Source organism: Micromys minutus (assembly GCF_963924665.1).
Source record: "Micromys minutus genome assembly, chromosome: X".
In the NCBI taxonomy this organism is placed as follows: Eukaryota; Metazoa; Chordata; class Mammalia; order Rodentia; family Muridae; genus Micromys; species Micromys minutus.
In genome coordinates, this window is record NC_137970.1 from 69,164,778 (window position 1) to 69,186,867 (window position 22,090).

General features: G+C 32.3%; 1 protein-coding gene across 1 annotated transcript in view; it reads left to right on the plus strand.

Moving 5' to 3' along the window:
• The window catches only part of DIAPH2 (diaphanous related formin 2), a gene marked incomplete at its 5' end in the record, with an annotated part of 690,195 nt that overhangs the window by 193,477 nt on the left and 474,628 nt on the right, over positions 1–22,090 (plus strand). Inside the window, 6 exons of the mRNA XM_080910844.1 lie at positions 204–320; positions 2,638–2,756; positions 6,371–6,435; positions 9,223–9,327; positions 13,586–13,891; positions 14,624–14,738. Coding sequence (XP_080766970.1) covers positions 204–320; positions 2,638–2,756; positions 6,371–6,435; positions 9,223–9,327; positions 13,586–13,891; positions 14,624–14,738 — 827 coding nt within the window. The remainder of the gene's footprint in view (positions 1–203; positions 321–2,637; positions 2,757–6,370; positions 6,436–9,222; positions 9,328–13,585; positions 13,892–14,623; positions 14,739–22,090) is intronic.

Below are 22,090 nucleotides of genomic sequence, written 5' to 3' on the forward strand. Positions count from 1 at the left end.
TTCTTGGGTCTTGTTTCTCTAATGACAGGATTAATGGATTTTTTTTGTTTGCTGTAGATGTTTAAATGCTATTACATGAAATTGAAGCATTAATAACAATAATAGAAACCAAGTGACACTTTTGATTTTAAAATTTAGCTACTTAAGTCATAACTGTACTACTCATCAAGATTCTTTGCTGTTTTCCTTCACTCACTTTCTACTGATATGAATGAAGTCTACCATCTTCTCTACAATATGCTGAAAGACACTGCTGCTGAAGGTTACTTATTATCCATTCTGCAACACTTTCTGCTCATCAGAAATGATTACTATATCAGGTAAGATTCTTAACGGAGAGGGTGATATGTATAATTCGAATTGGATATCAAAAGAAAGTTAACAAAGTAGTGGGACCAAGGAAATATATGCATTTTATGTACATAAAATATAAGGGTTTCACTACTCTAGGCAACATTTTTAAAAAGAATTCATTTATTTTAATTGGGCCAGAAAAGATAGCTGCCTACAACTATGGTGCACCCAAGCAAACAGAATTTAAGCAGAAATTAACCTGTCATATATTATTGAGTTTGTAATGAATTTTTCTGCTTGATACTGGTAACCCAATGAAAATATTGGAACTTCTAGATGTTTTTAAAATTCTGGTCTATTTTAACAAGTATTCTTTTCTTATTTTTTTTATAGTGGTCAGTAAAATGTGTTATCTTTACATTTAGAAAAATATCATTGTATTTATTTTAGTTTTTGTCCTATACTATTTTCAATGTAAATGAATAGGATAATAACCAAGAGTTTTCAGTTTTATAAAAGATAATGGTATAGATAGATAGATAGATAGATAGATAGATAGGTAGATAAAGCGATGGATATCCTGAAAAAAACCAAAATAACAGGTTTATGATTGACTGAAATTATCTATAAGCTCATGGCCGTGGTGATAATGTTAATGACAGTTCAAGCTATTCATAGTTGCTTTATACTATTATGATATTACTAAGTTCTTTGAATTCTCAAAACTTACTCTATTTAAAAAGGACCACGACAAGAATGTTGTATTGGCAATAAAATTTGATAGTTCTAAAATAGTATATAGGATTTTTCCCCTTCAGGCTAATACAATGATTTGATCAACATCATGGTGTTGAGGACAAAGAAAAATGGTTAAAGAACTCATCCCTGCTTTCTTAAAAACACTGTAAATTTGTGCAGAATTATATGTTTCTTGATAAATGTTAATAAACCACAAGTAATTTATACATGGCATATTTTTTTAAAAACTATTTGTGTTTTTGTGCAGTATGCCAGTGTGTTTATGTATGTATGCATATATGTGTGTATATATGTTATCAGAATGCAGACATATGTTCTCATTATGACCTACATTTTCTGCAAAATTATATTTTGAAAATATCTTTCTCACTGAAAGTAGAAGAATGCTGTAGTCCTCCTGTCAATACTCCAGAAAGGTCTGGGTTTACAAATATGCATCACTATCCCTGCCTTTTTACTTGCATCCTGGGTATGTAAACCCTGTTCTACTCAGCTAGTACTTTAATCTACCGAGTTATCTCTGCAGCCCATACAATCTTTTCCTCCTTATTATATTCTTGGGTAAGGGGTATGACATTTACTTTCATTTTATATATTGGATAAAGGGGAAATCTGTGTTTTTCTTCATCATTCACCAAGTGATGTTAAAGATCTGATGGTGGTTTTTTTAACCCCTAAACCACAATGCACATTTCCTTTCATTCTTAATCTTAAGAACAGTCATATGACTAATTAGAGTCTGTTTTTATTTATTGTCAATTTTAGTAGTTTGACAAACAATATTTAGAGATGGTTATATCATAATTTGTATTACATAATATCTCTCTGACGTACTGTTGAATTTATTTGCCCATGACCATGTGTCTTCTACAAATTTTAATGCAAAATGTTATTATTTTATTTTTCCAGTCAGTGGTCATTTTTAAAGCCAAAATATCTTGGGAGATTCCAAAAAAATGGTGTGTTTTAAAACCTTTGACATATCACACAGATTTCAACTGTAGCTATGCATATTAAATATATATGCTTTAATAAAAAAGATTCTTTTAGAAATACTCTGCATAAATAGGTCTTCACATTAGTGTTTAACAGAAATGACACAGCCCAGTTTTGTAAGCTATTGTGACTTTCCTGAGTAAATGCTCTGCACTGAATTCAAGACATTGCTTGATATCCAAAGCCAAGAAACACATTTTCTATTACCTTTTTGAAAAGGACATTTTGTGGGTGTATATAACTGTTTCTGTGCTTATAGATTTAGGACTAAGGGATCATTTATTTTCATTAACTTTAGAAACAAAACCTAAAATAGATAGATAAGATCAATAAGTACTTTTGAACATAAGCATGAATCCCTGCAAACTAGAAATTAAGCCTGTACATACTTTCAGTCGATTACATCACACTCAGTTGGCCCCCTAATGTTCAGAATGCCTTTAAGCCTTAGTCATATTTTCTCTAAAGAAGTGTAAATGTTAGTGGAATTATTTTCTTCTTGACACTGGGGGGATTCTGAATCCCTTCATAGGAAAATTGATTGATGTAAGTAGAAAAGTATTTTCAAGCATTTTCTCTTCTTTACAGACCACAGTATTATAAAATAATCGAGGAGTGTGTTTCACAGATAGTGCTGCACTGCAGTGGCATGGACCCTGACTTCAAGTACAGGCAACGCATTGACTTTGATTTCACTCATCTCTTAGGTATGGGTTATGCTCTTTACTGCCATTCACGATCCACACCTTCTGCCTGTGCACTTTTTTAGTGGATATTTTATTACTTACATTTCAAATGTTATCCGTTTTACTGTTTCCCTTCTGAAAACCCCCTATCCCCTCGTCCCTCCCCCTGCTTCTATAAGGATGCTTGCCTAACCAGCCACACTTTTTAAGCATAGATCTTTCACTGAATTTCTATTTGTATCTGACAATCCATTGTTGCTGTGGCTGTTCAATTGTTAAAACTGTTAGTTTTGAGGATCATAATAATTATCCTTATAGGTTTAGATATATGTATTCTTGGTGAGTTTCAGCAGTACTGAATCATTTGAAAGTTATCCATCATATGCCACAAAAAGCCATAATGTTTTAATAGGTGAATGCTATACATTTAGAATCCCGACTCCCGTCCTTCAATTCACTTCATCCTCATAGAAAGATTGTGCGACTCATATTTAGTACAGTTTATATAGATATGTGCCCCTGGCTCTGAAATTTGAGAAAACAATTTACATGGTAAGAAAATTACCTTATATAGTTAGAGAATGCCATTTTTTGATCAGTGATGACAAACATCCATTTTGTAATATGCTTTGCTCTATGGATTCATAATTAGGGGATTATATTGATAATTAATCATACCATTATTATCTAGGTTGAAGCACATAGTTGATTGTTTTTAAAGAAAACAAAAATTGTTGAATATCATCTTTATAATACTTTTTATTCTGTGGCAGTGGACAGAAAAGCAGTAGCCATCATAGATTGAAGATTATTTCTCATATATTATTTTCCATTTCTAAAGAGGATCTATACTTACTGGAGGCAATCGAAAGATTTCTACGAAGGACATTTATCAGCTACATCAAGATAACTCTTTTCAACACAGTACATTTTAAATAGCTTTTTTATGCATGCATGTCTCTGTCAGTGTATCTACTGCTAAGCTGGGTTTTTGGTAGAGCATCATGAAGATTTGACCATGTTCACATTAAAGTTGGGACTATGCTAATACATGCTACATTATGATCTATCGCGATCACTTTAACCTGTGTTCTCTTACTGTTTTGCTATCATTACTTCGAGATTGTTTTATGTCCTTAAAATTATAAATAAATTAGCTAATTGGTCTCATTCAACACGTTTTTATAAGCAGCTACATAATTGAACATTCTTGTTTTTAAATTCTAGACATTTTCTCATCACCTTTTCAGATTTAATTGCTACCAGTGGGGGTAGTCACTGATTAATATTGTGGTACTTTCATTTGTGTATACTTACATATATACAAATACACACAAAGTTGCTAAGTGTTTCAGCCTCATTCAGGCTGTACAGGGATGTTTGCTTGTATAACATTTGAACCTCAATTGACTATAATTCTAATCTAGGCTGATTTCAAATTTTTGTATATCCATTATTTTTCTTAAAGCACATGAGATTATTTAGTAAAATCCTTTAGTGATGTTCCATTGGATAGCAAAATGAAAATCATTGTCACCTCTGACTTGCCTTGCCCATATATTGCCCTTTTAGACAGTATCATTTTCCTTGTTGTATGTAATATTGTAATACTGTTACAATAATTAAAAAAAGAACTTTAACACATGACGCAGGAGGGAGAGTTTTAGCAATAAGAATGTCCTGCTTTTGGTCCTGCCTTAATTTCCATCACATTTATGACAACTCGGAACCTTCTATAACTCTGGTTGGTCTTATGTCCACTACACTGGTGGGCACTGCAAGCATTAGTGCACAGACATACCTGCAATCAAAGTACCCATATAAAATGAAACAAATATCCAAGGGAGGAAGTGCAGAGACTGAAGAAAAGGTCATTTTGAAAATGCCCCATTGGGGATCCATCCAATATAGAGACACTATACCCAGACAATATTGCAGATGCCAAGAAGTGCTTGCTGAGAGAAGCCTGATATAGTTGGCTCCTGAAAGGCTCTTCCAGCTCCTGACAAATATGGAGGTGGATTGGATGCTCAAGGCCAACCATTAGACTGAGCACAGGGTTTCCACTGGGGGAGTTAGAGAAAGGACTGCAGGAGCTGAAGGTGTTGGCAACCCAATAGGAAGAACAACAATATCAACCAACCAGACCATCCAAAGTTCCCAGGGACTAAACCACCAACCAAAACTCTTGTGGGGGCCATGGCTCCAGCTGCATATGTAGCAAAGGATAACCTTATCTGGTATCAATTGGAGGAGAGGCCCTTTGTCCTGTGAAGGCTAGATTCCCTAGTGTAGGAGAATGCCAGGGCAGGCAGTTGGGAGGAGTCGGGGAGCACCCTCATAGAAGCAGAGGATGAGATAGGGGTTTTCCAGAGGAGAAATGAGGAAAGAGGATAACATTTGCAATGTAAATGAATAAACTAACCAGTAAAAAGGGAAAAAAGAAAATAATTTAAAAGAAATAAAAAATTCATATACATTTGAGTTGAGAAAACTTGCCCTATTTTCAATATAAAAGCTAATCACTTTATAGCAAATAAATATAAACTTAAAATGTGTGTGAATACTTAATCCATGAATTAATACATTTATATATTAGTACTTTATATACTTAAAGCCATCATTGTATTCAATATTGTAAGTTTCAGCCTTCTTCATTCCTTTTACGGCCTCCAATGCTTTTTAGTGGCACAGCTGCTGATTTCTCTCATACTGACTTCATTTTAGCTTAGTGTTCTCTCACCATATTCTTTTTCTAAAATTCACCCCAAGTAGCATCACATAGCACACATTCTCTGAGTTTATCTTCTTTCATGAAGGATAATTTTTAAGATTCATTTATATTATATTTCATGTCTTGACATTGTATTCCTTTATAATGTGAAGTAGTATTCATGTAAGAATATAACAATATGTATTTTTAGTGATAATTTGCATTCCTTCCAGTGTTCAACTATTGTGATAAAGCTGTTTTGTATAATTTATATAAAACTGCAACTCAGATATAGGTATCAAATTATTTTGGAGAAATATTAGGTTAATGTAGAAAGATTAGTTTGAGAAGGTTTTTTTCATTTTATTAACAAGATATTTACAATTTCAAATTTTCTTATTTTTGTACACAGTACATTTTTGAGAAGGTTTTTTTTCATTTTATTAACTAGATATTTACAATTTTAAATTTTCTTCTTTTTGTACACAGTACATTTGTTCAGATCAGAAGTTAAATAAAAGATTTTACTGGAAGACCTGAACTGATGAATATCACTACCTCCCCCAACTTTTTAGAGGATCATTTTGAGATTTTATTATCTTGAACATGGAGTTTTTAACACCTCTATCTACAAAACAATGTGTAATTTTTAAAAGAATTATGTAGTGTTAAAAGTTGATTTATAATTGAACATTTTCACTGCAGTGATCATTTCATCAAAAATATTTTGGATGATTGAGTATTTTTGTTTTAACAGTAAAGGAATAAATTGTGATAGTAAATGTACATTGTAATATAGATTAATGTATCTTTAATAAGAATAATAATTCATGTGAAAAGCACAGAATCATATGCTGGCAGCCATATGTATCTAAAGATTTTCTGTCTCATATTTCTAATCATTTTTGTTTCGCCTGAATAGATGCTTGTGTAAACAAAGCAAAAGTTGAAGAAAGTGAGCAGAAAGCAATGGAATTTTCAAAGAAGGTAAGACTGATAAAATGATAATCCTAATTTTCAAAATATCTCACTTTATAACTTTTCCTTTCAATTTCGTAGTACTTTATACAATTAGAGGCAAACATTATGCAATATTAATTTATTTCCTAGTAAGATAAGTTAGCTACTATTCCCTCTTCATCAACTAATTCATTAGGTAAGAAAACCATTAGTCATATTATACTTAATAACAAATGAAACAAAATTATCTGTCTGATATTTTACATAGTTAAAGTTAAACAACCAAAACAAATACCTTCATTGCTTTACCTTAGTATTCATTTATCTTCTGGAAATATTAGAATTACTTCTGGACATGTGAAAAAATAATCTTTCTCTTTCACACCCTAGTATAAATAAGAGGTTGAGTTGAGCACAATGTGATTGTATGAAACTGTCTTTGGTAAAATACGTAATTTTCTATAATAAAACTTTGTTAAATGTTCCTTTTCAATCACATGTCTTAAATTTCCATAGAATGTCATAGAATCTCCTTAAATTTGACTAGAGTATACAATTGGAGCACATTGTGATGACCTATCTTTGTAATTTTTTGCCATTACACAAGGTTTCCTGCAATCATAGGGAAATACATTGGCAATTGCTAACAACATTAATTGCCAATATTTAGAGTGGATATGGGGCGTTGACCTAGTCATTACCTATATCTGTTGTCTTCTGAGTTACCTCAAACATGAAATAGTTTTATTTTTTTTTTTTACTATGTCTTTGAGAGTTTTGAGATTTGTATAACAAACTACCCCAAGTTTTCTAAAATGGTTAACAGTGGTTATAAGACCCAATCTAAGCATTTCCACTAATTCTCTTTGACTCTTTATAAACTGCTTATTCTTTTTGGATTCTGCTCTTTTCATAATAAAAATGGGAGTCCCTGATAGCAAGTTGGACAAAGACCTCTTCTACTCTTCATAATTAGGGTTGTATCATTCCTATTCTGCATATCACATTTAACATAATTTTAAATTAAAAGCAGAGAAATGTGTACTGATTTAGATGGTATATTTAGAAGTCACTATAGGAGAAACATACTTTGAGAAAAGAGTTATGATTATCAACTAATGAATATCATATTGATTGAAATAAAAACATATTGAAATTCTGTCTTTTTTGTATTGTTTGTTGTTTATTTTGATTTTGGACACTGAGTTTCATTGTGTCCCCCCTCTTGGCCTAGAACTCATTATGTGCTCCAAGCTGGCTTTAAATTTGCATACATCCTACTGTCTCTGCCTCCTGAATGTGAGGGATTATAGGTATGCATTACTGTGTCTGCCCATGATCCACATCTCAGTGAAGTAGGGAAGAAGATCACCGAAGGAGCTGAAGATCTTACTCCTCATGTATTTATTGTGGTTTTGTAATTTAGTTATATTAGGAAAGAATCTTTTACCAATCTCTATAAAGCATTTTACAAGTATGCAAACAGACATGGATAAACCCATAACTAAGCAGTGTTTCAGGCTTGATATAAACACTGCTACCTAATCTACCCAGAGATGCTTTTCTTTTACCTTACCAGAATAGCATTCCATAATATTTTTTTTCTAAGGTCATATCCTGTAGGATGTTGGATATTTATTAATAGGAAATGTGTTGCCCTATCATTTCATATACCTTAAGTAAAATTCTGGGTGATAAGATACATCACTTTTGGGAACAAAAGTAATATTGTTGGGATAATCTGTAGACATATAAAATGACTTAAGTTGATACTCACAAAAAAAAAGTAAGAAAAATTTTAGTAGCAACACCTATAAAATATTCTCTGTAAGTATGAGTCTAGCTTGTGTCTGCTTAGGGAAGACAGGTAGGAGCTCAGACACAGTACAGTAAATGTACATTTTGTAGAGTTGGGATCTTCATTACTCTGCATTTTCACTTCTCATTTTATTTCCCTCTCTTTTCTTCTTCTCATGTGTGTGTGTGTGTGTGTGTGTGTGTGTGTGTATGTATGTATCTGTGTGTGTAGTTAATTATTTATTTATTTTGAGTTTTCTCTCTCTTTCTCTCCCTCTCTCTTTCTGTTACCTCCCTTCTATACACTTGCTGGTATATGTTTGCCCATGTACAATAGTCAGAGAACAACCTGGAGGTTTCAGTTTACTCCTGCCATCTTATGTAACTCAAGGGTCAAATTGAGGTTACGCCCCTCTGCTTTTACACTCAGAACCATCTATACTCACCTCATTTTCCTTTCTCAAGTTGTTTGAAGAGGGTTTGTGTTAACCATCTGATATACAATAGAACTTCAGTGTATGTCACTGTACTGTCAGATATTGTCAAGTACTGCTTTTTGGATGCTAAGCAATGGAGATTATAGCAGCAGCAATGTCCCAGTTCAATTTGTGGTAATACACATACTTTTTATCATTGTGAAAATTTTTTAAAAGACTTAATATATTTAAAAGTTGTCAATGCGTTGTGTAATTTTATATTTCACTGTCTATCTAAACTTAAAAGAATTGTGGAAAATCTTTAATAAACATTATTAAGTCTACAGTGGAGTTTCCTGTAATAATCTGTTTCCAATTACAAATAAAGAGAGACTTCATAATCCATCCTTTTTCCTGTGTATTGTTTTTTTAAGGAGAATTATACCTATGTGAATGCTTAATTGTCTGAAGAATAATTAAATATTTTTTTAAGTATCTCTCTAAATTCAGCAAAGAAAATAAACTTCTACATATTTACTATAAAATGTTTTAATCTTTCTCAAACACATATTGGTAACTGTGTTTATGGTGGTCATTGCAGTTTGATGAAGAATTCACAGCTCGTCAGGAAGCTCAAGCAGAGCTTCAGAAAAGAGAAGAGAAAATCAAAGAACTGGAAACAGAAATTCAGCAACTTCGAGCCCAGGTAATGACACAAAATTTAGACTTGACGTCACAATGATTTTGGTGGTAGAAAATTATCTTGATAGTCATAAGGAAAAATGTGATCACCACTTTTACGTTGTTGTTCAGAGTTTCACATTTTAGTTGAAATAAGTACAGATTCGATTTTTCTAGGACACTAAATCATTTTAATGTTTGGAAATAAAGCTTCATTTGCTCAAACTGCCCTGAATATTTTTACCAGAATACATTATACAAGCCAAACTGTTTGTGACATGAAATTTTCATGATGATATGAAAAATTGTGTGCATAGTATTTTCTTTCAAAAAGAATATAGAGATGCTCATGAATTTTAATTATCCAAAAGGCTTTTTGAGTTCTTTAAATCAACACTATCTTCAACTCAGAACCTAGACACTTTATTTCTTCCTGCATTCCCTTTCACACATACAAAAATATATCTTAATTAAGATGTATATAATTTAGAATTACATATAACCTCAACACATGTTGTGGCTTAAAAGAATAATATAAAATTTAAGATGTTGCCTTTAAATACTGAATGTCTTGGAGGTAGTGGTTGATTCACTACATGTCTTTCTAATAGTATGCTTAGAAATTACTTCCAAAGTCCTTGGTAAGCTGCAAAGTATGCATGGTTGTAACCTTTTTATCCACAGCCCATATATCATTTATGTGCACTATTAAAGTCTTTTCTTTCCTTCCAGTATTATGCTACTCCTGTTTGAGAATTAGATTTCTCTTATTTTCTCATTCCCCATTGGCGAGATATGTCTGTGTTCTCTCTGCCCTTGGCAGTTTTCTCTGCTTTGTATTTCTTTTCACAAACGTCTTACTCGGTTTCATATGTTCTTACATCACCTTTTAGTGGGTGTCAAGGCTTTTGACTCTATCCTACATTTCCAGCTGTCCCCATAGGCAAGTCTTTTGTATTGAAATCAAACTCAATGTTTTTGATCTTTTTTTCTTTGCATAAACCAGCTCAGTCCCCATATTTATTTATCTAAAATATACTTCTATTTTCTTAATACTAAAATTTGCTTATTTTGCTTGACCTTTTTCTGGAAAAAGGATGTTAGTTTTTGTTTTATTTAAATTCTTCCAGTGACTTTTTTACCTCTTCATAAAACCACACTCCCTTTAGTTCTACTTGTATAACATTTTGCCTGAACTTTTATAATCGTCTCTTATTTTTCTTTTTTGTTCCTGCCTATAGTCTTTTCCTCCTCAAGCTCATGTTTTGTGTCAATGGAAAATTAATCTTCATAGAACATTGTTCCATTTTTTGCTACTGAATTTATTATGTACAGTGCTTACCTGTTGTATGTTGGATTAAAGAAAATCTCCTTATCAGAAATATTAACATCTGTCAGGGGCTGCCTTTTACTTTATTCCCACTGCAGCCTAGACTCTTACTGCCCTCCAAACTACAACAATCTCTTCTGCTGTTAAATCTTTTCTTCCATTAGGTCTGTAGCTTACTTGCTCCATATTATTTATTTTGCCCTAATGAATTCTGCCCGTTCTTTCTCACATACTGATTATAGATATTTCGCTGATTTTTCACAAACAGTTCCATAGTCTACTAAATTGGTTAAACAAGTTCTCAGAGATTTGCAGAGCCCAATGTCCTATTAAATAGTGTGAGATGTCCTACAATGAAGAAACCTCTCTAGCTCATGCCCTTCCCTGACTCATTTGACCACAGTATCTCTTGTTATTTTCATTTTTATTTTTGAGACAGACTCCTTTTTTTTTTCTGCCCTTGCTAACCTGCAACTCTGCGTGAAGTACAGGCTGGCCTTGCACTCACAGAGAGCCACCTGCATCTGTCTCCTATGTGCTAGTATTAAAGGGATGCATTACCGTGCTTGCCTGAGTACAGTAACTTCTGTGGTTGTTTTGTGTCTGTTAGGAAAGACAGCTAATGCCATCTCTCTTCTCATCTTGATGAAGCTTTTCTTTGTTTTGTCTCCTTCCTACTCCCACTCGTCCTCCTCTTCCACTTCTTATTTCTTGAGACACCCTCTCACTCTCCAACTCAGGCTGGTGTGAAACTTTGTGTATTCCATATTGTGCTGTCATGTCCTAACCAGCTGTGGCAACTGCTGTACAGCATTAGACTCCAGTCGAACTCATTGTTCGACTCCGGAGTTTTAAATGAAGGAAGAAGTGACTAACATGATACTGAGAAGCTTCACATTTGGAAAGCATGTATTTCCTTTTGCACCTGTACTTTCTTAAGGTTCATTCATATGGTGAACAGCACTCCTCCTAACCGATACATCCAGTCTTAATGACTTTAAGGAATTTGTGGTTGTGACGGTACAAATGACTTATATCTAATACAGGAAAAAATATTGACGGCTGTTTAAAATGTTTAATGAATATTTACATTTCCTTTCTGCATTCATTTATCAGTGAAATGAGGAAACAAAGACTGTACATTTCACATACTCAAAGCCAACTTTATTATCCAAAATAATTGTCGAATAAAGTGCAGATTCCTAAGACTGAATTTTTCTAATAATCTCATTATTCTTACATAAAAGTCAGGCTTTTACACGTTGGTGCAATTCCTCCTGACTTCTGCATAGGATTTCATTCCAACTGTGACAATCCATATTTGATTATACAAATATGTTCATGTATTTATATATGTGCACATATAAGCATGGATATTTATACATATCAATAAAATTGGATCAATTCTGGTTAAAATTATATAGGACATATTGATGCAGTAATATCTATATATAAATGAAATTTTAAAGCATTTTTATAATTAAATTGTTATTTAAATTGTTTATCTAAATTTAAGTTAATATTTTTTTTATTCTGAAAGATATTTCATAATTTAACTGAGATAGGAAATTGTCCAAGTGGAAATTTTATGTTAGCCAAGATAAAAGGACTTCTTCCTGCTGAAAAAAAATTCACCATACCATGAAATTTCAATTAATGAAATGCAACATTTTCATTACAAAAGTGCCTTCTAATGGGTGCCAGTTTCTTTGAAATATTTTCATGTTCATTTTATAAAGGGAACCATTGTGATCAGTGATGTTTTACAGTTTATTTTAATCCTTTAAAAGTAATATGGGATGTAGTGTTACCTCCTTGCAATCATTTGCTTTAGAGAAGAAGCCTGAAGTTACTTTCTGACAGTCAAATGAAGTGATTCTCTACTTATGAATCATGTATATGAATTAATTCTCATGGTAAATGACACTTTCATTTAAAAAAGTAGAGCAGATGGATACAGATCCTCCTTTTTGTTTTTTGCTTTTCAAAGCTTCCATGTTATCAATTGATTAAATAATAAACAATGAAATTTAATCAAAATTTGGATTTTAGCAGTTAAGCCCCTAAAACATCATCATCAATATCTTCTATATTAAAAGTTCTATACAAACTTATTTTACAACAAAATCAACTAACAGACCTCCAGAACTCCCAGGGACTAACCCACCAACCAAAGAGTACACACAAATGGGCCCATGGCTCCAGCTACACATGTAGCCTTATCTAAAATCCTCTTGTTGTAAGCTACGGTATCTTTGATGTCTGTCTGTCCAAGCGTTTATTGATTGACTGAGCTGAGGATCAAACCTAAGGCTTCCCCACATAATGCAAGAATTCTAGAAATTGAGCTATATTCTCAGCATTCATTTAACTTTTTTGCACTTATTTTTTTCATCAGAAGAATTGAAGTAAAGATGCCATCAAATGTCCTAATTACATTACAAGGTTGTAATGAGGACAAAAGTGAGTGATAGTTGTAAAATGTTGATATGTTTATATTGATATGCAAATGGTGGTATTTAGTATTAATCATTAGTATTTGAAGACCACTGAATTAGAAGTACAGTGAAATACTTTCTATAAGACTAATTTATACTCAAGAGATTTGAATCCATGACCTTGACATACTTTCTTCAAACTTTAATCATCTAGGTTAACAGTATCAAGCCATATGCTATACTTCTTTGAATGTATTTATAGTGAGAGGTATTGTTTCATTATATTATACTTTTCCCAAAGAAATCATGGAAATTGTAAACGTTTATTTTATTAATATACGAGTCACTCTCTGATTTATGCAGGTTATACCAAAAGTCTGAATTATAGGTTCTGATAAACTGGATAATCCAGAAAGCATAAAAATGTAAATGCAATTTTAAACCTGGAACACCTAAAGTATGTGTATACTTTGTGTTATATTTTCCTATGAGAATTAAACTGACTTCTGTTTCAGGGAGCTCCATCTACAATTCCAGGACCACCTCCACCACCTCCACTACCAGGTGCAGGGCCATGCCAACCACCACCACCTCCTCCTCCACCTCCACTTCCAGGAGTAGTTCCTCCTCCACCACCACCACCATTACCTGGGATGCCTGGTATTCCACCAGCACCACCTTTGTGTGGAGCACTTCCTCCACCACCACCCCCTGGAGGAATTCTTCCTTCCCTACCAGGACTAATTGAACTACCATATGGAATGAAGCAAAAGAAATTATATAAGCCTGAGGTATCTATGAAAAGAATCAACTGGTCCAAGGTAAGACTATAACTCGAGAGTCTTTTTTTTTTTTTCATAATTGACAATGTGTGAGAAATGGGTTGTGGTGAGCAAGCATCAGGTGGTGAAAAGATGGTTTTTGCTGGCATTATTGCTTTCCCCTGTGGGTTTACCATCTTATGTTTATCTGGAAATGGGTAACCTAGATAACTTACCAAATACTTTAAAATTAAACTAGATAAAAGAAAAATCATATTGGAAATATTTGAAATATATGAATAAATGAAAATTATATGGTAGGTTTACCATTGTAAGTTTTAAGTACTGTAACTTTCAATTTGTTAGTATTATGCTGTTTGGTATTTTTTTTTTTTTCTTTTCAATTTAGACTTTAATATTATGAGAAGAAAAGGACCCACATAAATGGGTTGATAAGATGGTTTGGGCAAAAATAAATGGAATCAATGGATATATTGTGCATATATTAAAATTACACAAAAAATCTAATACTTGTTATATCAAATATTTTTAAAAACTTTACTATTTTTGGGCTCTTTTCACTAGATATTTTATAAGTACTTTACTCACTGTCATTGGGTAGTTTTTCTATACAGCAACAGAATTCTAAGTGTTCTTTCTGAACATTTATGAGTGTAATTTTATATATTTGAAATTGATTTAGTGTAGCCATGAGCAAATGCATGTAAGTTGTTGAAAACTTAAATAGGAAGTCACAACACAAAAAACTTATCAGTGTTATTTTTGTGTTAGATTGAGCCTAGAGATTTATCTGAAAACTGTATTTGGCTAAAACTTAAAGAAGAGAAATATGAGAATCCAGATCTATTTGCAAAATTGGCCTTGACATTTCCTTCCCAGATGAAAGGTACATTTTATTTTTTTTACACATTATTAATTCTTGTGTCTGGTGTATTGAAATTTATTTCTCTGGTAAAATGTGCTAAGAATGTGTGAATGCATTGTTTTCTCTCAGTAAACAGGGTCAATTATAAATTTATCCACATTTTAGCTACAGTTTACTCTGTAACCAAATAATTCTCATTTGAATTTTGCATAAATATTATTATTTAACTTAAAATACAAATTTTACCATTATTTATTTAATATTTATGGTATATCTAATAAAATTGCCATTTTGCTGAGAAACTGGAGATTAATTTGTAGATTTCCCATGTGACACAAATTTATATCATGGAAGATTGATACCTGTGAACTATATGAATGAAACTGGACTAAGACTGGTGTGGTAGGACTTGTACTTTATGTATTTTTAATTGTTTATTATATATCAACCTTGTTTCCCAGGAAATCTCCTAGCTTTTGTTATACGTTTATGTAGTAATTTAATGTCCAAATCAGATTCTGAGAAAATTTGGTAGTGTACTTGACGATAGCATTTCTTCTTTACGATTATACCTTTAACTTCTTAAGTATGTCACACATGCTATCCAGTTAATACGGAAGTCTCACAATAAGTCATTTGGGTCTTTTGTATTTTATTTGACTAATTTGATTATATTAGTTATTGCTGAAGTGGTGGTTTACTCAAATGTTGATATTACTTCATGTAAATTAGTCTTTACAATTAATAATAGGGCATATTCTATGGTGATTTTTGTTTTGTTTATGTTACTTTGTTCTATGTGATCTTGACATAATTATCTTTTTAATTTATATTTTTACTTAATCAGTTTTTATTGTATATTCTCTGTATTTGCATTTGAAATGTTATCCCCTTTCCCACCACTCCAATCCCTCTTCTTATTTTTTAAACTTTATTTTAAAAAACAAAGATAAAAGAAAAAAAATTTTAAACATTTTTGCATAAATGTATACAAATACAATTGTGTCAGTGCTTGGCTTTTTTTTTTTAAGGTTTGATATTCTGCATTAAGGTCTTACTAGTTATAATGAGCAAAAAGTACATGTAAAACAGGATGTAACCCAGAATTTGTCAACGTTTTCTTGGTGTGTAAGGATTGAGCATGACTTGGTTTTTTTTTTGTTTTGTTTTGTTTTTTGTTTTGTTTCCTTTTTTTCTTGAACTTCACATATTCTGTGAGTTGTTTCTGGGGCAGTCTGAGCCTCTGGGGTTAGCATCCCACTATCAGTGACTGCATATTATGTCTGTTCTTTTGTGACTGGGTTATCTCCCTCTTCTTGATCCACTTGCTTTCATGAAGGTACTCCCTCTGTACTCTGTAGTTAGGCTGGTATGCAGACCAATATTCTTGTAGATTCATGGAAACATTTTAGTCTGCATATTTCAAGCATGAGATGTGATACTCGCTTACTATTTTTTATTTAAAATGATGTTGAACACTTTTTCTTCTGTTCACGGGCCATTTTAACTATTCTTTTCTTGATTTTCTCATTTTTCTTCTTTGAATATTTTCCTGTGGAAAACTTGCTGCTTGGTTTCTGTGTTGAATCTTACAAGGAACCTAGTTTATAGAATTATAGTTAGCCTCATTTATACAAATGACTAAGTAAATATAGATTCTGTATTTTACAAATGAAGAAAGAAGGATTAGAAACATAAGGATAAACCATAAGGTAGACTGGGAGTTTGTTCAATATAGTGTGTGTGTGTGTGTGTGTGTGTGTGTGTGTGTGTGTGTGTGTATGTATGTATGTGTGTGTGTGTGTGTGTGTGTGTGTGTGTGTGTGTGATTTCTTTTAAAATCAACCCATTACAATAGTAAGTGAGAAATGGTAGTGAAAAAAAAAATGCAGCCTTCTTGAAAAAGGCTATTGAATCAGAGTTGTATCTACTTTCCTGAATAATAATAAAAGCAACTTCTAACTTCCACTGAAACTTTCACTGAGTGAATTACCTCATCCATAATGTGAATAGACTATTCTTAAATAAGTAGGAAAATAAAGTCAGCATGCATGCATATATATATATATATATATATATATATATATATATATATATATATATATATATATATAGTATCTTTCAATACCTAGCATACTCACTGTTTGATATCTAAAAGACATTTAATAAATTTTCATTAGGTTTTTTCATTATTTATCTGATGGTGGGTAGGTGTGTGTTTTGTTGTTGTTACTTACAATTTCCTCAAATATTTGTTTGGAAAGAGATTTCCTGCCCTTACTTGTGGTAATCATTAGAGCTAATCTGTTACAAAAGAAGTAATTCTTAATTCTCCTGCCAAAACCTAATCAAACCAGAATGAAACCAAACAAAATTGTTCCAATTATGTACTCAGTGTTGTGAATGCTGCCTCTCTCATTCCCCTTAAGCTTAGTTTTTCAAATTTCTTTGTGGCATCACTTCATTTTGCAAATTTTGAGTATTTAAGTATATATAAGGACAGAGGAACCCTTTGGCATCATTGATTTATTTCTGAAGAGATGTTTTAGTATCAGTTAAATAGCATAGAACATCCTGTTCATGGATGCAGTAGAACAAATACATTTTGGTGACCCAACACTGATGCTTTAATTAACCCTGTTAAGTATTGATTGTCTTCCTATTGAAACTCCTAGTCGAAATTCTTTGACATTCACAGTGCCTTGATTCATAATTTGGTCAATAGATGGCAGGCTTAGTAAGAAATCGGTAGGGTGGTTCTGGCTCCAGCAAAAATAAGCTGTCCTGCCCTGGCTCTCTTGGTGTTAGGCTACCACTTTCTTCTCCATTCTTCTGCTTATTGCAGCTCAATCAGCACCATTCTGGAATTAGCCACCAACTCATTGTTTCTTAGACTGATTTCTAAGGCTGTTAGATGCAGTGTTCCAAAACCTTTTGAGAACTACCACCTACTGCAAGGCCTTTGGAGAGTGCATGTCTCCATTCTCACTTAATGCACTATAAAGCCTTACTAGTCTATACTGTAAAGTGAATGTTTAAAAATTCAAAGTAGCTGAGAATTGCTAAATAGAACCAAGCTGTAATGTACCAGTTTTAATGCCTATAATATTTAGGTTTGTAAATATTTAATATGTGAAAAATTCCATGAAATTATGCTTTCTATGTGAATCGCTTATTCTTAGAGGTTTAGGAAAAAAATATTTATAGTCTTCCACTAAAAAGAAGTTTATTTCTCTTTTAGGTACGGATTATCCCATTTTATTTAACTAGTTTGTAAAATACCTTGTATGTGCATGGGAAAGAACTGATTATTGTATTCTAGCAGCAGAAATCTAACTCATGGTCTATTGACTGAGGTAGGGAGATTACCAACCATATTTTGTCAGATTGAAGTAAATGTTAGAATATTGAACATTTATTCAAAAGCTGTGGGAACATAGAATACAGCTAATGTAGAATTGGAATGAAATGAATACAGGGGTGGTGCCATTGGGCATTTCAGCACTGTTCCAAAAGGGAAAGATGGAAAGAAGTCTTTCTGAATGGAATAGCATTAGCAAAGTATTAAAAATTTAGAGGGCTGAAACTTAACTGAATTTATTTGAACAAAGAACTACTCGTGAATTTTGTAACACCCAGGGTCAGCAGAGATGTATATGAACAGCCATCTCTTGTATGCTAAGCATAGACACAAAAACAAAAATCAGGATGCTTAGCATATTTGCCTTGTTTGAACATTCTTGATCGAAGCTTGACTCTGTTATTGGTGTGAGTTCAGCTGGTTATTATAAAAACTATATATATTAATTAGGCTGAACTGGAATTTTAGAGCCAGCTTCAAGCCTCTGGTCTCCTATTAACTTAACAGTGGGGAGAAGAGAAGTGCACACTGTGCTGAATGCACATGCAGCATCTGTTGGTTTTCGAATGAGGAGACTTGGTAAGAACTTTACATTGAAGAATGTTGCTTTGCTCTTTCTGCATTAATGTGAGCAGAGCTGTTTGCTATAAAGCTTGCCTTTAGGTCTTAACATTTGCTCAAAATAAGGGAATCTGATGAAATGCAGAAATGAAAAGTGAGTTTATAAACAGTTTTGCCAGATTTGGATAGACATTGTTATCCTATTCCCAATTTGTTTTTGTAGCATAGTTAATAACTAATAAAAAAAAGTCACACAAATCTACGAAATGTGTATAACAGTCCTCTTCCTAGAGGACAAGTCTTCTGGGGTCAGATTTTGTTTCATTTCTAGTGTGGTAGTGTTATTTTCAGTGTGGATCTTAATTCCTTATCCCTATTTGTTTGAATGATGGATCTTGCAAATTGCGAATGAATATCACTAGCCTAGGCAAGATACAATGATATTCTTGAATAGTTTCTATTATTTTATCTATTGTAATGGCTTGCCTAGTTTTTGAATGCTGTATTTTCTTTATTATGAAATTTATGTTCCTATAGGCCATCCTATTGCCATGACAGAAAATATAACTCAACATGTTATTTGAATTAAGGAAATGTAAACTTTACATGTATATAAGTATTTATATGAAGAGGAGATGCTGTAGAAGTCTGTCTGAATGCTGGAGTCTTTCAGAATATACATATCTGTAACTATTGTAATTTGTATGTTTTCTAGTAATATTTTATTCAGTTAGATAATATTTGGAGATATATAACTATGCAGACTTTAATGATAGTTATTTTGCCTTTAAAAACTGCAGTAATTATAGATATTAATAATATTACATAAGAGTTAAAATAATGATTGCTAATATTAACTAAAATTGAAATAATAATGAAATGTGTAGCTTATAACTGCTAATTCTAATTAGAATTTCTAGGGTTCTCTAGAGGCTTTAGGAAGAACAAAGATAGTGCGTGGTTAGAAGTTGTAAGCAATTTCTTTGGTTTTAATACTGCTTGGAGGTAATATAAGAAATAAACATAAGAGTTTTATAAAACAGTTTCATCAGTAATATATTTTACAATGCTGTTTAGGTTCAAAATAACTGAAAATGAAGTTTTATAAATGTTTTTAAGTACATATAAATTTCACAGTTAATACCTAAGATATCAGATTTTGGGAGAACATATTTTGATGATGTATTTATATATGTACAAGTATTTATTTTTCTTCTAAAATGCATTGTAAGTTAAATTTTTGAACTTTGAATTCAGCTGTCTGGCCCTAAAATATCTAATGTTGCTTTATTTCTCACCACACTTTTCTATATTTAGTAAAGAAATTAAAAGACAAAATACTGGTAAAATCTAATTTATATCCATTTTTATAAAACAGAAAATTGTCCAATAGGCTTTACAATAGTAAATTGTCAGTCTCATTGTATATACTCTTTATATCATGGTGTTAATTTGTCTACAGAGTAATGGTATCCTAACAATCTGTCATGATAATGACACACATTTCTTCCAGTTATAGAGATGAGACATTCACTGCTATTTGTATAGGATGCCTTCACATGTTTCCTTACATGTGAAGTGGAAGGACAGAGGTTTCTTTCTGGTGTCTTCTTTGTGACAGAATCATCTATGAGAATCTGCATCTCTAGTACCATCTCCTTGTGGCTTAGATTTTAACATGTGGTTTTTGGGGGAATATTATGAACCTTAACATTTAGACTCTTTTTAATCCCTTACTTTATTATAATTCTGTAGGTTTCTGTAATTTGATTATCATTATTATTTAACATTGCCCTCCATTATTAACATACGAAGAGGTTTAATTTAGGATGGCATGCACACTTTTTTATAACAGCATTTTTTAGCATAAGATTAGGGATTTAGAGACAGATACTGTCATTCTTTAGAGAGATGTTGAGACAGACTACCTTCTGCATTCTAAGCAAGGGGTTTTTAAAATAGCTGACCTGACGGATTGCACTATAGATTTTAATACTTCTGGCATTAACACCATCACTACAGTGACAACCAATAATAAAAGCAATCATTGTGTCTGGTATTTGTATCACCCAATAACAGAATTAAAAGTTTGTGAAGCAACTGTTAAAAAAAAAAGCAATCATTGTATCAATAGCATGATAATGTAACTTCTGATATATCTGATTAGCTGTGGTTTCATGAATCCATATTTTATTTAGTTGCCATTTCAACTCTAGATGGTTTATTGTTTTATAGGAGTATGTCTTGATTTTGTAGGTAATAAGTGAGAAGAATGTGATTTTGAGCCAAGGTTTGTTGTCAATGACTTCCTTATGTTATAGCAATGAGTTTTAATGACTTTTCTGCCCTAAGTAATTTGTTCATTTTGTTGAATAGTTCAACAGAGTTCTTTTTCACACAGTTAATGATCTTGTACCACATATATTGCATTATCTTGTGAAATGTGTCATCTGATCACCCTAGCACTAAAGGCACTTCTTCAGAGCAGGGACAAGAAGTAGCACATAGGAAATTATTCTCTAAAGAAAATAAATGAACTTTTCCCATGACTAGTGTTTTTTTTCCTTTTGTCATTATTTTCATTCTCAGTATTTTTATTGAATACTTCAGTTATAAAGTGGTGTGATGGTTTTGGTTCTGGTTTGGTTTTGCTTTTTGTCATTAACAGAAGAATGTAGATTTGTGTTATTATTTGCCCAAGGATGGCTTATTAATACACAGGGGATACATACACAAAGTAATGAAATAAATTTTTATTAGGAACATTTAGATGTGAATTCATTACATTATAAATGTTTTGCATTGCTTTATTGTAACTTTAAAATACTGTTTTATAGATATAACAGGTTAGTGCATTGCAAAGCCCTATCATGTTGAAGTAATTTTAATCTCTGAAATTATTATCATTGTTAGGGTAACATGATTTGCATATCAAATATTATCCCTACAATTATTAGATCAGAAGACCTCACATTTAGTGGTTGGGATGCAGTTCTGTCTATCATGCATGCGATCCTGGCTATGCCTCACGTTATAAGAGAATATAAACACACACACACACACACACACACACACATATACACATCCCTCCATTTGTTTTTCAAAACATCAGGAATCCTGACAGTTCTTTACCATGTCTTGAGCTTCAGGATGCTATGCAATGTCATGAGATTTTTATCCTTGCTAAACCTAAGTTCATTTCATTGCCTCTGCTGTTTTGTTCATGCCATTAACATGTGAAGAACATTTCGCTAATTATTCATTTTCTTAAGGGTTTTTAAAATATCTCATTAGCTTCTAGGCAATTTGCATTTTAACTCTTCCTAGTTCCTAGATTGGAAGCTGTTATAAAAATTTCTATGTTTCTGTGAACTTATTTCACTAGTTTTTCATTTTGCCTTTAATTTATCATGTGGCACTTCTAGAATCCAGTTTTCACAGTATCAATTTT